The 18205-nt window shown below is 35.9% G+C and overlaps 1 protein-coding gene across 8 annotated transcripts; it reads left to right on the plus strand.

The window, feature by feature from the left end:
• Positions 1 to 1045: 1045 nt before the first annotated feature.
• On the plus strand, positions 1046 to 16871 carry arfgap1 (ADP-ribosylation factor GTPase activating protein 1). Of its 8 annotated transcripts, XM_037789164.1 has the most exons (14): positions 1046 to 1282; positions 5189 to 5259; positions 6244 to 6353; positions 6441 to 6612; positions 7355 to 7455; positions 7541 to 7627; positions 7723 to 7837; positions 7946 to 8002; positions 8131 to 8163; positions 8390 to 8419; positions 9257 to 9313; positions 10971 to 11030; positions 11604 to 11659; positions 12360 to 16871. In XM_037789164.1, the coding sequence occupies exons 2-14, from the start codon at positions 5200 to 5202 to the stop codon at positions 12697 to 12699; spliced, it is 1278 nt and encodes a 425-aa protein (XP_037645092.1). In that variant the 5' UTR covers positions 1046 to 1282; positions 5189 to 5199; the 3' UTR covers positions 12700 to 16871. The 8 variants fall into 8 exon arrangements, with proteins under 8 accessions (XP_037645092.1, XP_037646723.1, XP_037645938.1 ...); XM_037790795.1 differs by lacking the exon at positions 10971 to 11030 and having other exon boundaries at positions 11610 to 11659; XM_037790010.1 differs by lacking the exon at positions 8390 to 8419 and having other exon boundaries at positions 1047 to 1282.
• Positions 16872 to 18205: the final 1334 nt, after the last annotated feature.

Raw genomic sequence — 18205 nt, forward strand, 5'->3', positions numbered from 1 at the left:
GTTGTTCCTTTTACAGTTTTGCACATGTCTTTGTAATTGAACCTGTATGACCAGTTTGTGAAATAAAGGCAATAAAAAAATAATATTACAATGGGGAATCTGCTAGGAAAGACATCTAAAAAAAGGACACAATCTTCTAATTAATTACTTAAGGGCAACAGGAATAATGGAGAAAATGTATTATTATTATTATTATTATTATTATTATTATTATTATTATTGTTATTATTATTAATAATTATTTATTTTATTTTATTATTATTATTATTATTAATAATTATTTATATGAACTGTTTTTTGTATGTATTTCATTGTTTTTATTGGATTGTTTTCATTGGATTGTTTTCCACTGTTTGGTTGGGTTTTTCTGCACATTTTGTGTACTTGTTGTTGTTGTTTAACTTTTGTTGTATTTTTTAAATTATGTTAGTTTAGATCTTTCTTCCTTTTTTGTTATAGTTTTTCTCCTGGGGTTTGGGGGGAGGTCTTTTGTAAAAGCTTGTGGCTTCTTGACCTCCCCTGACACATTTGTTGTTTGTTTTTTCATTGATCACTGGATTTTTTGCAGTTTTATATATGTGCAAATAATAAAAAAAATAAATAATAATAATATTTATTTTATTATTATTTTTTTTATTTTTTTCCTGCCAATCTACTGCTCCACACTCCAGTCCAGTAGGTGGCGTTTTGTTTGTTTGTTTGTTTGTTTGTTTTATTTATTTATTTATTTTATTATTATATTTATTTTTTTATTTTTCCTGCCAATCTACAAAAAAAAGTAGAAAGTACAGAATCTTCTAATTAATTACTTAAGGGCAACAGGAATAATGGAGAGAATTTAATAATTATTAGTATTATTATTATTGTTATTATTATTAATAATTATTATTTTTTGGTTGTTGTTTTTTTTGTTTTATTTATTTATTTATTTTATTATTATATATTTATTTTGTCTCCTGCTCCACCCTCCAGTCCAGTAGGTGATGGTAACCATGGCACCTATAAGCTGGTTTAGCAACCGCCAATAAACACCAAAGAAGAAGGAGAAGAAGAAGAAGACGACTCCCATGATGCACCGCACTGCCAACGTATGCAAACAGGAACATGGCTACCGGTGCTTAACATCAGCAGTCCGTCGTTAAACACTCTTCTGTTCGCCTCACACGGTCTGTGATAAGATACTATATCTACTGAAGAAGAACAGAGTTCAGTAGAGTTGACCGGTGGAGCAGCAGAGCCTCTGAAAGCAGCGTCTTCTCCGTTGTTCATCAGTCACAGACAGGTAACGGATCAGTCGGCTAGCTGCTAGCGTCGCCGTTAGTTACCACATCTATCCACCTAAATGTTAACATGTCGGTGTGGAAATAAGAGTTACATGATGAGCTGAAGTAAGACATCGAACAGTCATTTAACGTCATGTCGTTACATATACAAGAAACCTGATGTATGACATCTGTAGCTAGTGGTACGAGTCGAGGAGCGTTGACACGACTACAGTTAGCTACATGGAGGTATCTTCAATAGTTTCAACGTTAGTGAGTACATTTCCTCAAGAGACTGAATTCATCATGACCTGATGCGACGAATAATTTTATAATTGTGGCTATTTGCATTTAGGCCTTGCTACAAGTGAATCTTGATTATAAAATCTGATTAGCATAGATGGATAGATAGATAGTTGGATAGATGGATAGATGGATAGATGGATGGATGGATAGATAGTTGGATAGATGGATAGATAGATAGATAGTTGGATAGATGGATGGATGGATAGATAGATAGATGGATAGATAGATAGATAGATAGTTGGATAGATGATAGACAGATAGATAGATAGAAAGATAGATGGATAGATGGATAGATAGATGGATAGGTAGATAGATAGTTGGATAGATGGATAGATGATAGATAGATAGATAGATGGATAGATAGATAGATGGATAGATGGATGGATGGATAGATAGATAGTTGGATAGATGATAGATAGATAGATAGATGGATGGATGGATAGATAGATGGATAGATAGATGGATAGATGGATAGATAGATAGTTGGATAGATGATAGACAGATACATAGAAAGATAGATAGATAGATGGATAGGTAGATAGATGGATAAATAGATAGTTGGATAGATGGATAGATAGATAGATAGATAGTTGGATAGATATATAGATGGATAGATAGATGAGATGGATGGATAGATAGATAGAGAGATAGAGAGAGAGACAGACAGACAGACTGATAGATGGATAGGTAGATAGATGGATGGATAAATAGATAGATAGATGGATAGATAGACAGATACATAGAAAGATAGATAGATAGATGTTCTTTATTGAACAGTAAATACACATATCAACACTAGAGATAATATCTATATTATACACAATATAAAGAATATATTAGAATACACTATAGATATACCAGACTACTACAACTAGCTTAGAAAATATAAAATATGAACATAGAATAACAATAACATAGTATATATAATAGCAAAGTGTGCAATGATACAAAGATTCAAGATTCAAGCCCTTTATTGTCATTGTGTAGTACAACGAAATTAGATTGTGGCAATCCCATAGGTGCAAATGAAAAGATAATACAATAAAAAAATAGATGGTGCAATATAAATATAAAAAATATAAAAGATAATACAATATAAAATATAAAAATACAATATGTATAATGATGAGATGACAGTTTTTCCAGATTGCAGTTTTTCCAGATTATTGCACAAAGTGTCAGTCAGATAATTATATAATTATTGCACAGCATCAGATAATTATTGCACAGAGTGATCAGCATATGTTTTTATACATATCCGTAACAGTAGATTTACAGTATTTACATTGCACAAAAAGTGACCAACGTGTTATTGCACATGTCAGATGACATACTATATATTAGCAAAGTGTGCAAGTTACAATTTTTCTTTTAGAAGAAATTTAAATAAGGTAGTAAACCAATGTGCAAATTCCACATGTGTAAGATTATTACAGACTAAGACAGAATGGAGTCTGGTTGAGACAGAAACTATAAAGCTGAGAGTTCTCTGTTAGACAGAGGTGATGCTGTTGAAGAGAGTTATTGCTTTAGGCAGGAAAGATTTCCTGTATCGGTCCTTGTGACAGCGAAGCTGAATCAGTCTGATAGAGAAAGAGCTCTGCTGTTTGTCCAGTAGGTCGTGGAGAGGGTGGTCAGGATTATTCATGATGGATAACAGTTTTTTCAGTGTCCTCCCCTCCACCACAACTTCAAAAGTGGCTGGTTTGCAGCCAGTTACGGAGCCGGCCTTCTTAATCAGTTTATCAAGTAACTTAACCAGCATCGTCGCTCTTGAGGACAAATGAACAATGACTTATTCACAGAAGTAATGCCGGTTTGAGGAATGTAAACTTACCAGTCGACTGAGAGTTTTCTTTGCTGATGCTATCCCTCAGATTCACCTGAATGCCTGTATGGACTTGTAAACAGTGTCTCTCTGTGAAAATATCACACCTGTGTGATCACATCTGTCAGTTCAAATCCCACCAAATACAGAAGTTGTACTGTATATTGTATGGTTTCTGTGATAGTAACATCAGTATCTTACTTCTGTAATGATTAGATAAGAGCATAAGTGACATCCTCAAATGTCTGTTTTGTCCACAACTCAAAGATATTCAGTTTACTGTCATAGGGGAGTAAAGAAGCCAGAAAATATTCACATTTAAGAAGCTGAAATCAGAGAATTTAGGCTTTTTTTCCTCTTAAAAAATCATGCAAAACATTTAGTCGTTTATCAAAATAATTATAATAAAAAATTAATGTATTAATGTAATAGTTGACAAAGAATCAATTGTTGCAGCTCTACATTATCTTATTGTAAATATAATATGATGTATTTGGGTTTTCATCTGTTTTCATTCATTTTGTATGTCACATTGGGCTCTGCAAAATTTTAATTGGATTTTGTTTCACATTTTATAGACTAAATCTAAGACTAATTTTTATATTTTTGTTATCGTCATCAAATATATGAAAAGAACAATACCAACCATGCATTCTCACCCAATACGTAAATCTTTAACACAAATATATACAGTTTATTAAAAAACAACAACAACAACAAACTGCTAAGTTCCTTCCTAAAACAGCTGGGCACTGTGATTTTAGTAATCATTTATTTAAACATGAATTACTCTGTCTATTATTTTCTCGATTAATCAGTTAGTTGTTTGGTCTATAAAATTTGAGGTAATTGTGAAAAAAAATCAGTGTTTCCCAAAGCCCAAGATGACGCCCTAAAATGTCTTGTTTTGTTCACAACTCAACGATATTCAGTTTACTTTCATAGAGTAAAGAAAGCAGAAAATATTCACATTTAAGAAGCTGGAATCAGAGAATTTTTACTTTTCTTCTTAAAAAATTACTCAAACTGATTCATTGTTTATCGAAATAGTTGGCGATTCATTTCATTCATAGTTGACAACTAATAGATTAATTGTTGCAGCTCTAATAGTAACATCAGTATCTTTAAATTACTGCTGTATGATTAGATAGTAAATGAATCAGGCGATCCTTATATTATTGTAAATATTATTAGTTGCAGCCCTACTCACAAGATGTAATGATATATGAGATTCTCATATGGCTTATCCCTCAGAATATCCACATAAGTTAACAATTATTTGTGACCTGAAAATGTTGGATATATTCATTGTGGGAAGGTTTTACTGCAGCCTTTTGTCACTTCTCTTGGCTTTCATCCACTTTCCAGGCGAGGCACAGTTCATCTCAAACAAGCCTGCTGTCTTTGGAGCAAGTCCAGGGTTTGTTTTAGATGACATCATCAAAACAGTTTCTCTCACTGCTATCAGCTTTGAACAAGAGGCTGGTTCAGATTCACCAATTAAAACTGACCTCTATTATATAATAAAGAGGTAACACTTCTATTTAAGGGTGGCTTTTCTCTTGAAGAGACAGTAAAATAGGAATGTGTGATTTCAATATGTGAAATAGTGCTCTGATATTGATACGGTTTTATTCAATCATGGATTCATCTTTCAAGGTGTAGCTTAGTAACACAAAGTTGGGTTCAGGAGTTTTAATTCTCAGGAGTATTTGTGTCTTTTGAACAGATTTGTACAAATGTCTTAATACTCTGTTGTGTTTTTTAAACTAAATCTACCATTCTCTTTCAGTGTGGGTCGACATGGCGAGTCCAAGGACCAGAAGAGTTCTGAAGGAAGTGAGAACCGCAGACGAGAATAATGTAAGTCTTCACAGCAACTTATCTATGTGGCTAAATTTCACTTAAAATAGTATCACCTAACTGGCCATTATAGTTCACATTGCTGGTGATATCAGGTATTTGGGAGGCTTGAAAAGTACAGAAGCACCTTTACACAATCCTTCACAAAATGTCCCAGCTTTCATCCTGGTTCAAATGAATGGTGGGAGTAATGTTAGGTGGGAATTTCACTGCTAGGACATCTTGTTGGCCTGCGTCTTTGGCAATAACGGTAAACAGATATGTCTCCTAACCTAAAAATAAATGAACTGTATAAATACATGTGTTATTGTTCTATTTATTTAACTGACTTAAAGAAAATAATGTTTAAACATCAATCAAGTAAATGTTAAAGGGTAACTTTGGTATTTAATTTTCCCATGTTTTTGTGTCTAACTTACTAATAGGGACAAATTCTGAAATGTGTCCAGTATTGAGGGATAATGCTGTTGACAGCTGCTCATGAGCTGCATTGTAATCCTATAGATGCAAGCTGGCGCCCTCATTTACAATCACTAAAAGTGCTTGTTTTTGCCATGACAGGCTCTGATTGTTGTTATAAGTGTCTGACAACATTATGGAAAGAGTCTTGCTCAAGGAGAAGTCTCGTTCTGAAATCTGGCGAGGTGACGTGTTGCTGCAAGACAATGGTGGAATAGTAGAATACATCCATTGTGACACAAAGTTACCCTTTAAAATATGAAGATGTTTTTAATGTAATTATTTAAAAGTCATTGCTTTTGACAAGTTAGGTTAAAAAAAATAGAACTTTTAGATCTTTGATCCCAAGAACTTCATTCAGTGTGAAATTATTCTGTACAATGTTAAAATACATGTTTTAATGAGCTATTTCTTAGATATTTTCCTTATAAATGCAGTGTCAGGTTACATATAATCTTTAATATACAAAAGTCTGTAAATCCATCTCTGTAGTTTTTACTGAACAGATGTGTTGTTGTTTTTCAGCTATGTTTTGAGTGCGCGGCTTTTAACCCTCAGTGGGTCAGTGTGACCTATGGGATCTGGATTTGTCTCGAGTGCTCTGGAAAGCACCGGGGCCTAGGAGTACATCTCAGGTAAGAATAGTAGCATGTATTATGGTGTTGATGATTTTGGAGATCCTGCACAGCCTGATAATGATTCATTTATCTCTCTGTCTGCAGTTTTGTGCGCTCTGTCACCATGGACAAATGGAAAGATATTGAGCTTGAGAAGATGAAAGCGGGAGGAAATGGAAAGTTCCGCCTATTTCTTGAAATCCAAGATGATTATGATGCCACCTGGAATTTACAGGAGAAATACAACAGTAAAGCTGCTGCACTCTTTAGAGACAAGGTGAGGTGTACACACTCAACGGTCTCTGATTAATTCCTAAACATTTCACATTTAGGACTAAATTCTCCATTATCTCATTCAGAGAGTTAAAGTCATCTCAGCATTTTGTATATACTTAATTGTACTGTGGTTATATGTTATACTGTATATTGCATGTCTTCATGCAAATATTTGTACATATTTCGGTAACACTTCAATTTACAGGTCTGCAAATTTCATGGTAATTAGATGTTAATTAGCAAGTTACCTACCTTTGGAATTACTGCCAAATTACCCCAATATTTACCTCACAATTTATCGAAAATTACTTTATTATAAACATTATTTAATAATTATTTCCCGCCATTTCCCAATAGCTGGTAATTTATTTAATACGTTTCCAGGAAAATAATATAAAGTTAATTGATATGCTTTATTTCCATGTCTGCTGATAAATAGATAATAATTAGCAAATAACTTATTTGAAATTTCTTAAAAATCTCCCTGAATCATAACATTACAATTTCTCCCCGAGGATCATTAAAGTATTTCTGATTCTGATCCTGATAAAGCATGTTAGTAGTTTGTCACACTAGTAATCCATTTGTCCATGCATAAGGGCTAAACACATACTGTAAATAATGAATGTAATTGAAAACTATTCACAGAATGCTCTAGTTTTGTCTGAGGCTTCTGTGAGATTACTAGCCTGTGAATGTGTCTTCTGTTCATCAGATTAATTATATATAATTGTATATGACAGGTTGTAACTTTAGCAGAGGGTAAGGAGTGGTCCATTGAGACATCCCCTGCCAGAAACTGGACATCTCCACAACCCAAGACCAGCCTTTCATCCTCTCATCGGTAAAAGTGATGGAAATGTTTAACGCACTCACATTATGTGCAATGGCAGATTACAGCACCGTAAATTCATGTTTCTGTCGTACAGCCCTGGAGGACCGGGACAAAGCTCAGCAAAATCTGGCGACAAAGCTTTTGAAGACTGGTTGAGTGATGACGTTAACTCATATCAGAGGTGAGAGCCTCACACTCTTTACATTTCTGTTAGTATTCGCTTTTCTGTTATTTTCTTTAAACAAAGTGTTTTTTTTTTTTTTAATGCTTCTTCAGCGGAGGGGGCTACAGTGGGAATCAAGAGAACCGGTATGTTGGCTTTGGCAACACAGTGACCCCAGAGAAGAAGGAGGATGACTTCATGAACAATGCCATGTCTTCTATTTATTCAGTAGGTCATGATATATAAAGTATCGTTTGTCTGTGTTGTACTTTTTGTTGTATTTTTCTTCCCCTGTGGCTATTTTATTTATTTATTTATATATTTATTTTTTTGCAGGGTTGGAGCAGTTTCGCTGTTGGAGCTAGCAAATTTGCTACTATCGCTAAAGATAATGTAAGTGTATTTGTGCTGTATTGAATTTGAGTCTGAATTTCTTCCTAAAAAAATTAAATTAACAATTCAAATAGCAACCCTTATGAATAATATATATTCACATGTTTGTCTTTTTCCCCCTCATACAGACATCTAAACTGGCAAACCAAGCAACCTTAAAGGTAAGACTGATATATTCATGACTAACCCGTTACCAGTACTGCTAATAAAGGGATTACATTTGAAGTTTTCCTCTGACATTATCTGCCTGTTTTATTGTGTAGTACCCTCTTAGTGTTAACAAAATAAGTGCCATTTTGCTTGGTAAATCTCTCACCATATAATGTAAACTTTTAAGCTGCATTAACTGTGTTACCACTTCAATCTCTTTGCCTTCTCTGGATGTAGTTAAAGGGCTATAAAGCACCCCCAGAACCGGTAAAGCAGATAATAGGTGCATGGCGCTTCATGCCGCATCATGTTTTTTTTTTTTGTTTAATATACACATTACTCATTATCTTTCTTTTTGTCAGTTTTTCAGTCCGTTTTTTTTTTTCACAGTTTAACAAACATTTTGCAAAATGGTGAACGCTATCGTCACACGCTTCTGCTCGGAGATACTGTGTTTTTCTTGGTGCCTGTACTTTATGAGTTTATGGATAACCTGTGAAAGACAGTTGGTAACTGTATTGTGGGATGGGGATTGCCTTTAATTCCTACCCCTAATATAGAAATGTTGTTCCATGAACTGTTCACTCACATCCATTGATAATGGGTTATCCTTTCATGCATGACAGTTTTTGTGTTGACTGCTAACCGTGCCGTAGAGGTGTAATGGTATGTAAAAGCAATTAAGTTTGGCTTTAGTACGTTTTTTTTGCTATAGGTGTTGGCTGCTCAACTATTTTGTTATTTCCCTGTAAATAAGGCAACAAGAAATCCTAAATCCTTTGTGCTTTATGCTCTGCAGAGTAAAAAAGCAAAGATGTTGTCTTTTAATATTTGGAATTACAGATGTACACTTAAAAGGCTTCTAGTGTTTCACCAAACTACACAGACAAAAGTGTATGTAGTGTTGCCTCAGTTTACACTGATGATGCAAGTTTTTGTTGAACCATTACACCCTCTAGTGCTTGTTAAATGTCATGGTGATGAATGGGAATGATCAGTCACTTCATGCGACTGCAGAACAAGCAGCTCAGTGTGTCTTGCTCTAACTGTGAATGTTAAACTGTGTTTCATTCAAGTGAATTCTCCCCTCTGACTCCCAACTAGGCCACAGAGTTAGGACAGACATTAAATGAGAATGTTATCAAACCCACCACAGAAAAGGTAACATTGATGTTTGAAGTTGTTGGTTGGTTTGGTGGTGGGACAGCTTCAGATGTGAATGTGCTATTTTCTACGCCGCTTGTCTGTCTGTGCCACTTTATCTGCTTTATGCCAGCTTACATTAAACGACAAAAGCTGTGGTTTCAAGGATGCAAAAAAAAAAAATATCCAACCTTCTGTTTCTCCCAGTTAGTGACTCCAGAGACTGATGGGATTTGCAGAAACTCGCAGCTGTGAACTGTTTATTTGGGAACGGATGTGAACTTTCAGTCACTGAACAAAGGCTTAAAAGTACTTTTAGGAGCCATTTTTCAGATGTCCTGTACATTTTAAGGTATCCAAGACAAGACAAGGGTCGGCCTATATGTGATCCTAAAAACAACGTAACCTTTAAGTTGTTAATATCTATATATGACAATATTAAATGTCTATTTTAGTTTGAATAATTTAGTTTTTCTTTGTTTGCACCGGTAGTCGCATGGAACTTAGATTTTTGTACAGAGCATGTTTCATGCCGAACACAAAACAGCATTGCATGTCGTCAGTAAGGGCGGCCGGTTAAGTCGGCACCTAACATGGCGGATCCTCCACGCGAACGCGCAAACAGAGTGGAAGCTAGTATAGGGAGAGGGTGCAGGGGGTGGTTTGGAAGTGGGCCTTGGAAAGGGAGGAGTGAGTGGAGGGGTATTCAGCTGGTTGCAATCTGCAACCACACTGCTGTCAAATCCTACACACTGTACCTTTAATATCAGTGCTACATTTAAAAAAAATGGTCCAATTCAGCTTCAAATCTGGGCCACACCCACCATCACAAATAAGGAAATCTATATTTAATACAAATATCTTAACCAAATTTATTTTCCCATTCATCTGGTGAGGTAACTTCTAAAATGTGTAATTTGGCTCACATTTTAGAGGTTAGTTTCACTGATAAATGGGAAAAGATAAAACGGTCCTTAGGTTTCTAAAATAGTGAGATTTTCTTGTTGAGTTCTGTTAACATGAAATGACACAACCTGGAGCTCTTCACTTCACAATTATTTGCTCGCTGGCTTTGCAGATTCAATGTGTTTGAGCTTTTGCATCAAGTTTGGCTTTGTTTTCAGCAACACATATGAACTGAATATGTCACCATACCGTTGTTTCCACATAACTGCTCTAACTCTTACCGTCAAGTGAGAAGCTCCTGGATGTGTCTTTTAATGAGAGCAAATGAGTTCATAAATCAAAATACAGGAAGATAAAATAAGTTTACTTTTAGTTACAAATCTCTTTTCCCCCTGCTGTGTAGTGATTTACTCTCTAGGTGTGATTGACTGAGAGAAACCAGAATTAAACTAAATGTTTTTGTCTTCTAATGTACAGTTGGCATTGGTAACTTAAGGCATCTATAGTATGCGCTTTTGTAGCAGTCTTCTTGCTTTCTTGCTGAACAGTTGTAGCTGCTTTACTTTGGAGTTCTTTTCTCTTGAGAAGAATAACCTTTTGTTAAACTCAAACAAAATGTTATTGTTTTCTCATGTTGATTATCAATGCCCTTAACAAATCACTTTTCTCACGATCAAAAACAAACTGCTGCTTACTACATGTAAATTAGACAAACATATGTGGATGGAGATTGTTGATGAAGTTTTTAATAATAATTTGGCTCATTCAGGTAAAAGATGGCAAATTGCTAGATGAAATGGCAGTCGGCATCACTGAGCTGGCAAGCAAGGTAGGATTGGCAGACCTCTGCCACGCTGTACAGATGCAAAACCAGTCTCCTGAGCCAGCAGCAGCAGCTCTGATCCAACACTTGTAAATTAATACCTCGGTGTCTCAGTGCAGATGAGCAAAAACTGCAGAGGCAGTCCCGGCCCCCAACTTCATAACCTTCAAAGGAGACTGGTTTTGCTGTGACGATGAATGTTTGAACAATTGTAATATAATGTCATCTCTTGTTTTTCTTGCTGCCATTTTATATCTGGTGGTGAGTACTTGGTGGTCAACCATTGTGATGTGAAGTGTTAGAAAACCAACATCTGTTTGCAGTTTTATTATTACTGCCTCTAACTGTCGCTAAAACTAGATTCACCATAATGTTTTCACGTGTCGTGTAGCAAATATTGATTGTTTATGATATTTAGATTACTTCAATTGTCACTTCTACCACCGTTAATTTTTACTTTTGGATTTGATTTTCCATTTTAAGTACAATACTATGTATCAGTCATTTGTTTCTTATGAAGTCACAATGTTTTAACACTTGAAGTAACAACTGCATTAAAGTCTTGTCTCTGTTCTTTAGGTTCAGGGAGCTGGTTCAAAATTGACTAATCTATTCTCGGGAAAACCGGAGGATGGGTAATAACAACTTCATACAATTTCACAAAATCTCCCACATACAAAATCTTTTGTACTTTTTTTATTTAAAGGGATAGTTTGGGTTTTTTGAAGTGAGGTCTTATGAGGTTCTTATCCATAGTCAGTGTATTACCTACAGTAGATGACGGTCGGCATGCCCCCAGTTTGGAGAAAAAGGCAGGAGTACCTAAAAGAAAGGCTCACCTAAAATAATCAATATCCGTTTAAGTGTACGCTAAATTTAGAATATTTTCCGACAGAGAACTGAACTGAAAGTCAAACGTATCTAAACTGTTTTTGTCAACAGAGTCTGCTGGCTTTGGTGAGAGCATAGATATGTTTCACTTTCATTTCAGTTCCCCGTCGGAAAGGACTGTCTGATGGCAAAATAAAGCGGTGGAAATATTCTAAATATAGCGTACACTTAAACTGATATTGATTTTTTTAGGTGAGCCTTTCTTTTAAGTGGCTAAAATATGTTTTGCTGCTGGCCCCGTCCACAGCAGTACATTATTTTGCTCCTGTGGTGGTGGTACTCCTGTCTGTTTCTCCAAACTGGGGGTGTGCTGACTGTCATCTACTGTAGGTAATACACTGACTATGGATAGAAATACCTCATACAACCCCACTTCAAAACACTTGAACTATCCCTTTAATGTGAAGCATTAACAACATGTTTTCATGTTGTGACTGTGTCCAGGTCTACTGGAGAGAGCTACCAGAACATGGATGCCACTGAGGGATATCAGGGCAGTTCTAGCCAGCCTGCCTCAAAGGACTTCTGGGAAACCTTTGGCAGCAACAACTCCTTAAAGGCCAAGAAATCCCCCAGCAGCGACAGCTGGACCATCCCAGATAATTCTGCAAAGAAGAGCTCTGACAGTTGGGACAATTGGGGCTCCGAAGCGGCGTCCAACAACAAACACAGCACAGAGGAGAGCTGGGAAGCCTGGGACAACAACTGGGAGAACGCAGAGGGTAAGACGAAGAAGAGTCCCACAAAACCTGCTGAGGAAACCTGGGATAATGCAGACTGGTAGTGACCTCACAACCATACATCTCCTCACCTGTTCCCCACTCTGGCCTTCTCCCTCTGTCTCTCTCAGTTCATCTCACTGGCACTTTTAGGGAAAGAGCTGCGTCAGCTCAGTCCCTGTCAATCCATTCAAAAATATATTTATTATAAAAGAGGCCCAGGGTTAAGTTGAGCTCATCATCAAAGTAATATTCTTAAAATGTACAACTATACTGACTTTCAGTCGTATTTTATTGTAAATTACCTTCATCACAAGCAACGAAGAAGAAATCAGTGTAGATATGGCCATAACTTTCTGCCTGGGCTCCCCAAATAAATATAATACTCTTAATGGTGAATAATCCAGTGATCATACGGTATGGGTTTACTGATACTGGTTCTCAATTCACTACATAAAAAACATGCATGACAGAGAAAATCTGACAGTGTAAATATAAATCCTTGTAAATACAGTATGATTGACTAAACACTAATGACATGATTTTCTGTTTGTTCAATCAAAGTTCTGCCCCTGGACCTTTTGCACATTTTCTTGTAAAATTGATTTTGAAAAGCATTTTTGACAGAATTAGAGCTCTTTCCATGCTGTACTCACAAAATGTTACATTAAACAAAGGAACAAATAACCACTGTAACAAATTGGCCATCATTAATCAAGTGTGTGTGAATAAATATGTAAATTTAAATGAACTCATCTAATGTGTAATGACTTGGAGCTAAATGACCATTTTATAGTATAATTTCCTTCATTTTTTTTGGTTAAAATGTGCAAATAGTCAATGGGTTTGAAGCAGAGAGCTGCTGATACATTATCATGTTATCAAGACCAGAAAATGGACAGGATGCTTAAAAGTAAACAAATAAAGTTTATCAATAATTGCCCCTTTTTAATTGTAAAATTGTTAAGTTACTTTAGGATAAATACATTTTTCACATCGGTGTCATGCTGACTTAAACTGTATTTTAATTTAACATCAGCGAGCTGTTGAAACTAATTCTGATTGATTGATACAATATTGTGATTGTACTGTCACTTTTCTCCATCCTCAAAGTCTGTTGTTAACAACAGCTCAAGACCTGTCTGCGACTCCCATTCAAACAATCATTGCAAAGTTCAAATATTCTTTTAAGCACATCCCCAACATCATTTTAGGATTATTTTTTGTTATGCAACTACTCAAGTAATGTTATTTTATACTGTAACATTAAGCAAGGTATCACATTGTTTTTTTTTATTTTACATTTTAAATTGATCTGTTAGGGTTGAAAATTATCAGGAAAAAAAAGGTCAGAAATCAAATTGTGAAGCATTAAATTACAATAAAATGTCCCAATACCTGCAAAGAGTTATTGATCTACTGGGGGATTTATTGTAATATTATGCCATGTATTTGTTTTTTTCTTTTTCTGAGGCTGGCTGATACTATTTTAATTAAAACGTTCAAATTTGAGTTCACACAGTGAGGACGGACTGAATTCACTCATTCTTTTATGAATCCAGCTGATGCTCAGAAACAGTGAATAATGTCTCATATTATGAAAGCCACTTGTTGGACATCAGCAATTGTGCAATCCATAATTTTGCAATTTTATTTTCAAGATGTAACATTTGGTATTTTTAAATTATTGGTGTCTAATGATTATATATACAGTTTATTGTAGATAAATACACACAAAAGTCCCTCATTGCCGGGTAATGATATTCTGTATGTACTGTATGCGAGTGTGGAGGTTGTGTTTCAATACGTTAACTGCATGGTGTTGCCTGTCAGCCTGTAACTTGTGACCTCAACTGAACTGACAGGTCATTGTAAATTTCATGTCGTAGGAAACAACTCTGTGTGATTTGATCCGTTCTCCTCGTCTGTGTTATTGCAGCACCTCGGTCATTATGTATCGTGAGGATTGTGGTGTTACAGATATCTTCACACTCTGTATCAACATCTAAATTGTGGAGTAATGTTAATGAGGCTCATTATATGCTGGATGCTTAGACGGTCATAGCTTTCACAACACTTGTTATGAATTAATTTGGCAGCTGCACTCCCATTGTTCATTGTAGATGCAGATGTATCATGAAAAGCTCATTATTTTAACAAGTGGGAATGTAATCAGTGTGAAATTGGGTATTTTACAAGCCTCTGGTAATCTTAAAATTCAAATGAGCTGTTCAGAAATTGTGCAGACCCTAACTTCCCTATGTGGCCTTTAATTCCCTACAACATAAGCTGTTGTAACTTTATCATACTGTAAATGACTGTAGAGTTTAATTTGCCTGTACATGTAATAACCTACAGATACCCAGTCCTCATAGATGATGCCTACATTTATTTAACATTTTACAACAGATGATGAAGTTAATAACTAATATCAGAAGACATTTTAACGTAATTCTTTGAGGCTTGGTGTTTTTGAGATCATGGGCCAGTAGTTAAAGGTGCTAAATGCGATATCCAGAGTATTAATATCGCATCAAATAACAAATTGCTATGTAAAGATATAGAGGAGTAATGTCTACCTGAGCAGAGAATGAAGTCACTCTCCCTCTGTGTGTGTTGTAATGTGAGCTTCTCTGTTCTTTGATGACATAGCCGGGCCAGTCGCGCGGGCTTTTAGTGCTTGTGAGCATGCCCCACTGGCTAGCTCACGGCCGCCACCCTGCCTTCTCTCATACGGCGGTTACAGCTGATAACGGCGTCCTGACCAACGGTTAACACTGTTAGCTGTCAGCACTGTTGCCATTGTTTCCACCGTTCGCTCCCAATCTCGCATTTAGCACCTTTAATTATTAACTGCTCACAGAGCAGTCTACCAGTGCAATAAAGCTGCTGGATTGCTGTTTGTTATTAGGGTGTTATAACACTTTGCTGTACTTCTGTAGGCAGTACTCATTGGGCTTCATGATTGGTAAAAGTTATATTTTATTATCACAGGTTTTAACGTGTGAAGGCTAATTCCTGGGAACTTTATTCCATGCCCATTTCCTACCTCCAAGAAGTCTTCAGTTTACGGCAGAGTTTTTGAACATGCCTTTTTTTCCTGAACCTTTCAGCATTGTTTTGCTGTAGACCCTCATTTAGTCTTTGCTGAAGGAAGTGTGTCAAAGCAAAGCAACAGGTCTACGGCGTTGGTGTGTTCTCAGTGACGATGCAATGACGTAAAAAAAACGATCACTCCTGGAATATTTGTGTCGCTGAACCTCTGCAGTCATGTTTGTGTTTGTCTGGTCATGTGTTTAAAATCCGCTGTGATTGCTTCCTGTTGATACTGATGTCAGTTTGCTCGTGTGTCTCTGATGCAGTGCGGTGTACATGTCAGTAAAACCACCATCAAATATATATTGTTACCCCTCAGCCTTCCCTACTTGATCTTTATGTCAGTTATTATTTTTTTTAATTTTAACTTTATGATGGCATGACATAAAACATATAAACTGCCAGGAAATGAATGAAAGACTTTGTGCTGTGATATCTCACGTTTTAAAAAGGGGAAATATTTGAACAGCAACTTGTCTGAAATCTGTAAGAGCTCATAGTTCTGACTTTTTTATTGGTGAATGTTGGGGTTTCCGCTACACTTGATTCACGGATAAATTGCAGAATGTGCTATTGACTGAAATGCATCCAATAGGTCTTGATTTAAGGTAATGATTTTTTTATTTTATTTTTTATAAACCCGATGTAATCTGAAGCTAATTCTAAACTTTCCAGAGCAGCAGTTTGGCTCAGTGTCTGTGCCTGTCGAACATTTGAGATTGGGTGTGTCCGTGTTTGTTGATGAAACTGTTATGTCAGAAATACTATTTTTGATGTCATGCATGAGATGTAACGTGGAGCTAAATGCATTCAGCTGTTGTTTGATTTTCCTCAGTGAATTTAAGTGCAGTTGTCTGCTTGCCCCTTCACCAGCAGCCATCCCATGAGGTGAGCCAGTGTTACCTACTCAGTTGAGGCTGTGGATATTTTACCTGTACACATGGTTTCTGTGTTCAATAAAAATGTATTGTGCCGTGAATGCCATTTGCTGCCTGTGTGGTGCAGAATCTACAGAAGCATTTGTTGACCCTGTTCAGGAGAGAAACTTGACGCACAACATGGTTAAGTTGATTTAAGTTTTCTTCAGCGAAATAAAAAATGTTAGGGAAAAGGGTTGCTTTGGATTAAAGTTGTTAAATGATGGGCTAGTTTGTTTGGGAAATTGTTCTCTTTAGTGATTCTCAATATGTTGATGGTCAATATTCTCAAATAAATGAGAAAATTAATGTTATTGATCTGATAAGGAACTATCAGCTGATAATTACAACATCAGAGGTTCATCCTCTACACTACTGTACATGTTGGGTGTTGTTTAGCCTGGCATGTTTAATGTGGGGCTCCCCAACCATACAGTGTTTTATTTTTAATTTATATGAAATGCATTACTGTCTAGAACTTTAAGAGAGTAAAAGATGGATATTTGATGAGAAGTTGTTATTGCTACAAAAGTTGTGGTGACTTTGAGAAAATTAACTAGTCTAAAAATTATATTAAAATTAGGTCTGTCAAAGTTAACGCGATAACACGTTAACACAAATTTGTTTTGGCGTCATTAATTACTTTAATGCATTAATGCAATCGTTCTTTCGGAAGTTGTAGCGGACTCAGTTTTAAAGCTAGAGTGAAGATACTGGCATCATATGAAACTATAAAAACCTAATAAATCCATCGGTACCAACATGTCATGTTAGCTTGTCGGGAAGGAGGCTAAATAACGCTCCAAAATTGCACTAAATTTTGGCGAGGAAAAACTGTTATGGCCATTTTCAAAGGAGTCCCTTGACCTCTGACCTCAAGATACATTATGTGAATGAAAATGGGTTCTATGGGTACCCACGAGTCTCCCCTTTACAGACATGCCCACTTTATGATAATCACATGCAGTTTGGGACAAGGCATAGTCAAGTCAGCACACTGACACACTGACAGCTGTTGTTGCCTGTTGGGCTGCAGTTTGCCATGTTATGATTTGAGCATATTTTTTTATGCTAAATGCAGTACCAGAGGCCTGTTTCACAAAGCCAAGATAACGGATTACGCCGGGGTTTTCCAGTTATCCTGGCTCAGTTTAGCCTTGACTCGGTTTCACGAAAGCAGTGGCACACAAGTTACCATGGAGATTTTACAGTTAGTCCATGACCTTATGGATGTATTTTGCCTTATCTTTATTAGCCTGCATTTAAATACTATTTTTGAATGCAGGCTAATAAAAATAAGAACTAAATGAATACATACCACCATTCAGTTAAGTACTTTTATTTTAACATTGTGATCATCATTCATTTTTATTTTTATAATCATTCATGTGATAATCATTATTAGGGTTATATTGTGTTTATGAAGACTGCTGTTCATATTGTTAGAGGTTTGATGATAAGTATTTCCATTGACATAGGCTACATCCAGCCTCCTTTCTTTCTTTCTTTCTTTCTTTCTATATAAATAATGGGAGTAATAGGGCAGACCATGCACAAT

This window comes from Sebastes umbrosus, chromosome 1, assembly GCF_015220745.1.
Source record: "Sebastes umbrosus isolate fSebUmb1 chromosome 1, fSebUmb1.pri, whole genome shotgun sequence".
Taxonomy (NCBI): domain Eukaryota; kingdom Metazoa; phylum Chordata; class Actinopteri; order Perciformes; family Sebastidae; genus Sebastes; species Sebastes umbrosus.

Excerpts from the sequence above, each read along its gene's own strand:
- arfgap1 (XM_037789164.1), top strand. The coding sequence starts at position 5,200 with ATGGCGAGTCCAAGGACCAGAAGAGTTCTGAAGGAAGTGAGAACCGCA. Across the intron at positions 6,354-6,440 it reads GGCCTAGGAGTACATCTCAG|TTTTGTGCGCTCTGTCACCA; the intron begins GTAAGAATAGTA and ends CTCTGTCTGCAG. Across the intron at positions 11,031-11,603 it reads TCACTGAGCTGGCAAGCAAG|GTTCAGGGAGCTGGTTCAAA; the intron begins GTAGGATTGGCA and ends TCTGTTCTTTAG.